The 9,306-nt window shown below is 33.1% G+C and overlaps 1 protein-coding gene across 5 annotated transcripts in view; it reads left to right on the top strand.

Moving 5' to 3' along the window:
• Nucleotides 1–41: 41 nt before the first annotated feature.
• The window catches only part of LOC106715513 (flocculation protein FLO11), a 116,447-nt gene continuing 107,182 nt past the window's right edge, over nucleotides 42–9,306 (top strand). For all 5 annotated transcript variants that reach the window (XM_045684225.1, XM_045684227.1, XM_045684224.1 and 2 more), the window contains exon 1: nucleotides 42–559. In XM_045684225.1, coding sequence (XP_045540181.1) covers nucleotides 488–559 — 72 coding nt within the window. In that variant the 5' untranslated portion in view covers nucleotides 42–487. The remainder of the gene's footprint in view (nucleotides 560–9,306) is intronic.

Below are 9,306 nucleotides of genomic sequence, written 5' to 3'. Positions count from 1 at the left end.
ATTGACGAATCGTAGCGAAGTATAGAAAGCAGCCAAACAAACCGAATTCGGCCGATGTGCTTGTCGCTCCCTTGTAGGCGAAGTTGAGCGCTGTTTTACTTTATCATTTGTATGTTTTGTGTATGAAAATTATGAAAAAAACTAATTTTCATGAATGAACGTGTGACGAAAAGTTTAAAAAATAATACTCGGTTGCAACGCATTTAGTTATTACTGTGTTTTTGGTCACGATACGGCATTTTCTTCCCCTGTTTCGATTAATGGAGGGTATTCTTGTTTATAAATATTGATTTGTTACATATCATATTTTGAACTGTTCCCATTGTGATTCAAAAGTGAAATGTAGGCAATTGAACGTGTGCAACTAGATATTTAACGGCAATGCAACAGTTGGATACTAGTAGTGGTTTCACCATAATGTACTGCGTGAGGTGATTTCGATCGTGTTTTTTGTGTTTTATTGTGTTTGATAAGTGTTTTTTTGACAATGGAAGGAACAACGGAGAAGGATTGCTCTCCCTTATGGAACCTGTACCAGCAAATAGTATCGGACATGAAGGTAAATCTTCCTAACTACAATTGCTCAACTGATATATTCTTTTCTGTAATACATTCCATTTAGGTTTTAAATTCACTGTGTCGGAACTCGAATTTCACTGTTTCCAAGCTAATTTAAAAAATTGGAACAGCGTACACAGTTTACATATTAAACATGAAATTAACGTAACGTCACATAATTTTAATTAAGATTTTATTTTACTGATTTGTGTTTAATTTATAATATCCTTATTTTACTGACTTACGAAAATTACCACGCATTTTATATTGCATCTATTTTGGAATAAAAGTAGCACATTATATTTAGTAAATTAACTTATGTAATTTGTAAGGAACAGATGTTTTATTGAAGAAAGAATTTTTTTAACACAAATAAAAATTAAGTATAATTATGTATTTCTTATACATACATTTTTTTAACACTTTTAATATGTCTTAGAATCTTATGCGTTAGAGATTCTTATCATAGTTTTTATCATCCATATTGGTGTGGTTTTTTTTCACTACACTTCCTATCACATTTGATTTTTAAGCATTTAAAATTTAGCTTTTTCTCAATTATGATTTATAGTTTTTAATATTATTTTAATCCAAATTAAATAATAGGCTTGAGAAAATAATATTTCATACATGTCATAAATTATTTTTAATCAATTTATAATTATAAGAGTATTTAACAAAAGATTTAAATGCTCTGATTGTTCATTTTATATAATATTTTTTTAAATTACAACTTTAGCAATTTTTATAAAGTCCGAAGGCCATTAATGTAAAGTTTTTTTTTTATTTAATTTTAGTAAATAGGTTTTTTATTTCTTCATCAAAAAGGCTTAATAACTCTGAGTTAATTTAAAGATTGAGCCTATTTAAAAGAAATAATAGAAAGCTTTTCCTGCAGCGAGTGTTATTTTTTTATTTATATATTCGTTTTATTAGACATTTGAATAATAATACAATGTTAAAAAACTTCCATAATTAATCTTTACAATATTAGAGATATGTTAATATGTAATGTCTTCAAAATAATTAGCAATGAGAAGAAATAGAAATGAATATAGTTCTTGCTTTAGATTTTGTATAATCATACATTCCCACTATCGAAACGTTCACACAAAACATGTTGTGATATCCGTATTATTAGAGAGAGATAGCAAGTTATGCTTTGTCTTTATAAATGAGACAAGGAAAGGTTTTCTGTTATTTTTACGTCAACTATTTTAAACTATGGCCATCATGCATAGACATTTTTTTTTATTGAGTCTATGCGTTCGTATAATACGACTACCGCTACGCACGGCCTTAACACTTTGCTACTATGAAACGTGCGTTTAATTTTTTTTTTTCTGAGATTAACTTTTTTATACGTATAAGGTTATTAAGGGTTGAAGGTAAAATTTAAAATATACCCCAAGAATTACTATACTTTTTTACTATAGTCGTGTTTCACGTAAATTCATACATAAAATTATCGGTTGGAACACTTTTTGCGCTCTACTAAACAATCAGTGGATCATTTATTTTTACTAATATTATAAATGCGAATGTTTGTATGGATGGATAGATGTTTGTTTGAAGGTATCTCCGGAACGGCTAAATGGATCTTGATGAAATTTGGCATAGATGTAGAACATAGTCTGTAAGAATACATAGGGTACTAATGAAGTTTATTTTTTACTCCGCGCGGACGGTGTTGCGGGCGACATGTACATAATAAAGTTGCCTATATGTTAGATAATAGTTTACAAGTATTGTAACGCACACCGATTTCGTATATTTAAATGTTTATTTATATATTTGATTGATGATATTTAAATATAATAGATTGTTTGTTATCTGAACGACGGTACGGTGGCTGTCGTCATCAGATCATGTATTAAGTGCGGTAGCATATTGCCATAATAAATTTTCAATAGTAGCATCAGAATGTTGAAAAACAATAGACGATTATCACATTCCTAACACGTTACAATGCTTTATAAATAAATACTTGTCTAAACATTGATCAGATTTATTTATGTTGACATATGATTCTATATGTAGCTCATCGGGACAATGTATGTCTCTAGAGTCGGTCCTTCATGGCTGAGGATCGTGGTTAGCATCAGTTCTGAAGTATATGATTCGTTTCCACCGACTGCGATCCAGCGCGTCCCACACGACGACAGAAATCAGATGATGACTGACCTTTTACTTGGTCGCTCCATCTGATCGGTGAGCGGCCGCGCGATCTCCTGCCGTCAGTGTTTCCGACCACTGAGTTTCTCTAGGCTTTCGTCTCTGATGTAATAATAAATACAATCAATAAATACAATGTACGTACCATTGGGTTTTTACAGCTAAAAACTAGTGCAATTAACTGGTTCTAAAATATCCTGATTGATTGTATCCCCCTTATGATAATCCGCGAAAGAATATGAATTTAATGATAACTCACTAGCCAATATCAGTTCACCCGTTTAGACTACTAGAATTGACATAAACACGCGTATGTTAAAACATATGTCTTATTAAAACTCGTATTATATATGCGAATGTTTAGATGGATGGATGGATGTTTGTTTGAAGTTATCTCCGTAACGGCTGTAGAACATAGTCTGGAAGAACACATAGGGTATTTATTAAGTTTTTTTTAATTCCGCGCGGACAGATTCGTGGGCGACATCTTGTATTTTTATATAAGCTATAATATACTTTCCTTAGTAAAACCTGCAGACGCGTACCATTCTCCCGAAGATTTATACGATTTTAGTATATTATATTCGTCTTAAAGCGATGATCCGTTCGTAAAATATGCACATCCTTCGCTAAGAGCATACTTATATCAGTTTATTTATAAAGTTGATATAAGAATGATTTAATTATGATTCAAACACACGTCTCAAGACTTGGAAATAAACATCAGGGGCCGGCTCAAAGGATGACGGATCTACAATACAGTGTTGCACTGCTTAATATTCCAGTTCAAATGGAACTGCGTAAATGTTGATAAGAATCCCTCGTATTATGCATCCCGGCACAAACATGGCTCTGAATAAATCCATGGCTTTATGTCGAAACCAGAGATTCTCAACCTTTTTTGGTTTGAACAATGCTGCGAGATTTCTTCTCCAAATTGTGTACTTTATTTCTCGCCATCGTACACCGCCGGACCATCCGTTTACCGATCGGGGTCCGGACCACTTTGGGAATCACTGATGTAGACTATACTGCATTAATATTATAAAAATTCTTTATTGCTGTTTCCACTGCAGAAATACATGTAAAAAGCATTTTTTCATTCGCACTATCTTTGGAAAACAGAGGTACAAAACATTTTTAGCCGACTTCATAACGAAGGAGGTATTAATTCGACTATTTTTTTTGTACATATTATCGGTGGTCGGTAGTGGAAATTCGAAATAGAATAGGTTGTCTAAATGACGGCATTAGTCAATTAAAGTGTGTCAATGTTTACATGTAAGTAATCTTTATTATGTACATCATCAGTTGGTTTTAGTTAAGGTTACTAAACCACGCGCATGTCCTAGTCCTACTTTGCCTATTTTTAGTAATGAAAACACTATTCATCTCCTAAGAATAGTACAACTAGTATTTGTGTGACGGAATAGTGCAACTTATTGTTTTTGTGATGGTTTTCGTCATTACATTGTTCAGGTGTTTTTAAAATGTAACTGGTAAAATTAATACGGATCATGGATTAAGATTTTTATGGAAAGAACTAATTGGATAAAAATGTGCCTTGTTTGTGGTTTGTAAATAATGTACGAGTAAATTTTGCTCCCTTTAAATATTAACAGTCGAAAATATCTTATGAAAATGAAAGCTGCCGCCCGGAACTACGTCCGTACGGAATTAAAAAAACTTAGAAAGTAGCCTATGTAGTCTTCCAGACTATGTTCTACATCTGTGCCAAATTTCATTAAGATCCGTTGATACCTTCTAACAAACACCCATTCATCCAACTTTCGCATTTATCTTACTAATATTATAAATGCGAATGTTTAGATGGTTGGATGGATGGATGTTTGAAGGTATCTCCGGAACGACTCCATGGATCTCGATGAAATTTGATATAGGTGGAAGATAAGATAGATATTAGAAACAGTCTGGAAGAACATATAGGCTACTAATTTAGTTATTTTTAATTCCGCGCGGACGGAGTTGCGGGCGACAGCTAGTAATATTAATAAGATTAAGATGTAATCTAATTAGTCCTAAATACATACGAAACTAATAATATATCTATAAGTTAAATGTTAAAATAAACTTATCGATGTTTAAAATTTTTCGGTTTAGAGGTTATCTAAATGTAGAGGTCAAGTTTACTTATAAATCAACTATTGTCCTGATGTTGGAGTCTTCAAAATACTTGAATTACTTACAAGCGATTTAAAACTTTACGTCCTTGGATTGAAGTTTAATTTACATTGAACAAGTCCTTGTAACTTGACCTCTAATGAATGGTTTGAAACAATAAGCATTTGGAATTATTAATTACTATTGCGCAATCGATAACGAAGACTAACTATTGTCAATGCGATGTTCGTATTTTATAGCGCAAAGATGGTTTATTTTTTTTACTTGCGAATTTAATACACCATACAATCCTAGGTAAAAAATGTCTGTAAAACGAAAAACATTTTGTTGGAAAGTAACACTTAGTATGTTTACATTTTTTTTTTGTTTTTAAATATAACTGTTTGTATTGTAATGAGTATTTTATCAAATAAAACCTATAGTTTCAATTTGATTTCGTGTACGATTGTATCCTGCCGTGTTGTTTTCCTAGTTTTATATTAAAAAGGAGGTTAATAATGCGGAAATTAAAAAAAATAAAACATAGATACTCGTTAAACAATCGTGTGGTTTGCGTGCGTTCAAACAAGTCGCCCGATTAGTTAGTCTGAATTGATTGCGCGTAATCGTTAGTTGTTATTCGATATTAAGGGGAAGTTTAAAATATACTTTTTTAGTATTTTCTAGAAAGTGTGAAACACTTTTTACTATAAACGTTTGAAGCAATTTTTGTTTCTATTTTATTTATTGAAATTCAAATTTTATTATTAAAATTGTTGTCATATTTTTGAATTGAAGTTGAATATACACCGTGGATTTCCGTTGTCGAAAAACATTTAAAATTATAACTCATCCCTCTCATTCTTTTTAAAAATAAAAGTGACAACAATATGTTTTTGTACACATGTTTCGACAGTGAAAACTGGAAATGTAATAAAGTCATCACTGCTCCTTAACAAAACCAAACCAAAACCGATGCTTCTAAAACATTTTACTTAAGGCTTCACGCTCTATATGGTTATAGTTTTCACGCTTTGTTAAAGGTGTGGTGCGAGTGATACCGCAAGATAGTTGCGATGCACCTTTATCTACTGGTATTGGTAACGAGAAGAATGTACGTTATTTAAATTTTAACCTTCAATAATAGGTGTTGAAATGGAAATAAATACAGGGATTATGAGTTTTAATACAATTGAATAGTTATTATATTTGAACCTGGATAAGTGAGAGTTCAAGAGACTACGATGATTTTCTTGCTCATAGAGGTTTCTCTGTTATCCAGTTTGGACATGAACATGAGCGTCGGTGGCTCAGGGGTTAAGCACTTGACCTGCAATCTGCAGGTCCTGGGTTCGAATCCGGCCATGTACCAGTGTGTTTTTCGATTTACATATGTACATTTATCCGACGTTCTTACTATGAAGGAAAACATCGTGATGCTGCACATATTTGAGAAGAAATTCAATGATATGTGTGAAGTCAAGCAACTCGCACTTGGCTAGCATGGTTGACTATGGCCCAGTCATCCTTAACTTAGGGAAGGCTCCGAGCCCCTTAGTGGGGACGTATAGTGAGCTGATGATGATGAGAACATATCATAAGCAGTGTTCTTTGTCTTTATAGTAAGGTGCAATTTACCATTTACCAACATTTTATATTGAATAAATATTTTGGCAGTAAAAACTTACGATTTATTAGGTTATGATTCTCACCGGTTTAATACATGAGTTACCACCAAATGTTGAATACACTTCAAGTACATTATCATTACATAAGTGTAGTTTAACGTAATGTATATATGTAGTAGATTGTTATATATTGGATTACTTAGCTTTTAGGTACACTATATACTCTAGAGAATTAAGTTTAACATAATCTTAAATATACGCAACTAGTTTCGTAATAACTAGAGTGGTTTAAGATTACTGTAACATAGAAAAGCCTTAAGTGAACTGTGTAATTTTAGGGATGTACGTTGAGGCCGACGATTTGTCAAAATTTCAAATGATCTTAAAAGGTTCAGTTTAGGGACCGTTTAGACAACCGAGACGGAGAGTAGATTAGATGATTATTATAAATAAACTAGCTGTCGCCCGCGACTACGTCCGCGAGCAGTTAAAAAAAAAAATGAAAAATAGATGTTGGCCGATTCTCAGACCTACTGAATATGCTCACAAAATTTCATGAGAATCGGTCAAGCCGTTTCGGAGGAGTACGGGAACGAAAACTGTGACACGAGAATTTTATATATTAATTTGATTTTTATACGATTGGAACAACGTTTAATTTTACTTTGCTCTTGATAAAGAAAATGTATAATTGAACCTTGTTGTAATTTGTATAAAGTTCAATTTTGTTTGCGATAAAAAATCTGCTCTCCTCCAGGTGTGTGTGAACGGACCCTATTCTATTAACATTCAGATATATGACATCATGGGTCAAATTCTATTCAAGAACGTTTAATTCTTGTCACGTTCAATGAAATTTTATTTGTAATTAGTTGAAAAACTTATGACAGCATCTCATAAGAAATTTGATATTCACAGGGAAGCAAATTTAATTCTTTGACTGCACGTATCGTAAATCATAAGATTTATCTTTGGACTATAATTTTGTCAACTAGGCCAATGTATGGAACCGCTTCATTACGAGACTATCCTGAGCTATACAATGAATAAGTTGTTTCTAACCCGACCTGCCCTTTCTGTGTGACCTCTAGCATAAAGGTTATATGTTGTTCAATTTTCAACTCTATCACCCAACAGGCGGTCTAACTAAAATAGATGACATTAGTCTAAGTTAGGTTTCACATCTAACTGTGAGTTTCTGAGACCAAAATATCAGTTTGAAACATATTTTTATCTCTGATTTGTCAAAGTTGGACTAGGATGATATGTTTTATACAGAGATTTTAGTTTCAGAAATACACGATAAATGGGATTCGATGTTTAGAGATTTGTGACTGTTGGTTCACATCACATCTACAAAAATATAATGAAATTTTTAACTAAAGCTTAAGAGCGCATTCGCACGGGCGCTTTTTTAACGCTGCGTTAAAAAACGTGTAGGCGGTTCTTGAGCGACGAATGTATTAAATTCACTCTTATTTCCCTCGCCCAGTGCTCAAAATGAATATTGCGCGATAAAAAGCGCTGCTGTATGAACAGATATATGGAAAAGCATTTCTTCTATTTTAACGATTTTAAGCGCGCGTTAAAAATGCGCCCGTGCGAATAGGGGCTAAAACGATATCTTTTTATATGATCACTAGTCAATATTTAAACGTAGAAAAAGATCAATGACCCTTTAGTGTTTCAAAGAAAAGCAATCGACTTATATTATAAGGAATCCATTTTGATGAGATGTTTTTTCTAGTTTAGTCTCGATAGCCCTAGTAACGGTATTAACACGGAACTAGTCGTGCCCACCTGCTAGAGGGCAACACCGCTATGTCAACAGGACTGGATCACATAGTATAATACTTCTTATTTCTAACTTTTTTTATATGACATGGTGGCGTATTAGGACTCCGGAACGCACAACCGTCATACGAAACGCACCTGTCTTTTAGGTGGTCATGGTATTACACCGGGGGATCTGGCCATTTCGTGTAACTGGTGTCTACCACTGTTAACACTAATTTTAAAATTGCGAAAGTTTTGTTAGGAAAAATTTTGTTGCCATTTAACTCCAAAACAGAAATTTAGAAGAAAGGTCTGGAATAGCACACTAATTCCACGTGGACGGTTCGTCCTGATATTAGTTTTACCTCAAGTCGCCATAATCCGTAGCCTTTATATTCTTTGGTAATAGAAATACCTCAAATGTCAAAGAAATTCATGTGATAGAATTTTCTTTAATAAAATGTTTTCATATCCAGCCGGCAGTAATATAAGTCGTAAATATTATATCTTACAATGAAGTCATTTTCAACCTTTAATACATATGAAGTATTGGTGACGTCATCAAGTGATGTCAGAGTTAGATCATTCTTGACAATCACTTGTCTTTAGAAGGTCGATATTAGACTAAATAGTAAATTATATTTTTATTTCAAGTTTTCATTATAAGTTTTTGAATTATTTTTAAAGATTTTTTCAATGTTTCTGTGTAGGCAAACTTTATAATGCCTTTTTAACTAAAAACAAGTATGGGAGTTATAGAAAATAGTGTAAGATTTTGGTATGTCACCTAAGGCCCTTCGTACACAAGCAACGTAAATCTCCGAAATTAATATTGTGTTCTTGAGTCGCGAGTACCTTGCGCGCGTTCCGTACACATAACGTTGAATTGTCGACGCAAGACGTCTATTCGATCAGTCACATGTCGACTGCTCCGCCATCTTGATAATTGCAGTGACTTCTCAGGACGATCTTAAACAGGTTGCGAGCGACTGGTTTTGGCGACGAAAGAACAAATTGTCGGCGACGTTATGACATTGTATTGCGCAAG

The sequence above is a fragment of the Papilio machaon genome, chromosome 25 (genome assembly GCF_912999745.1).
Source record: "Papilio machaon chromosome 25, ilPapMach1.1, whole genome shotgun sequence".
Lineage (NCBI taxonomy): Eukaryota > Metazoa > Arthropoda > Insecta > Lepidoptera > Papilionidae > Papilio > Papilio machaon.
This window is presented reverse-complemented; position numbering and strand designations above follow the sequence as displayed.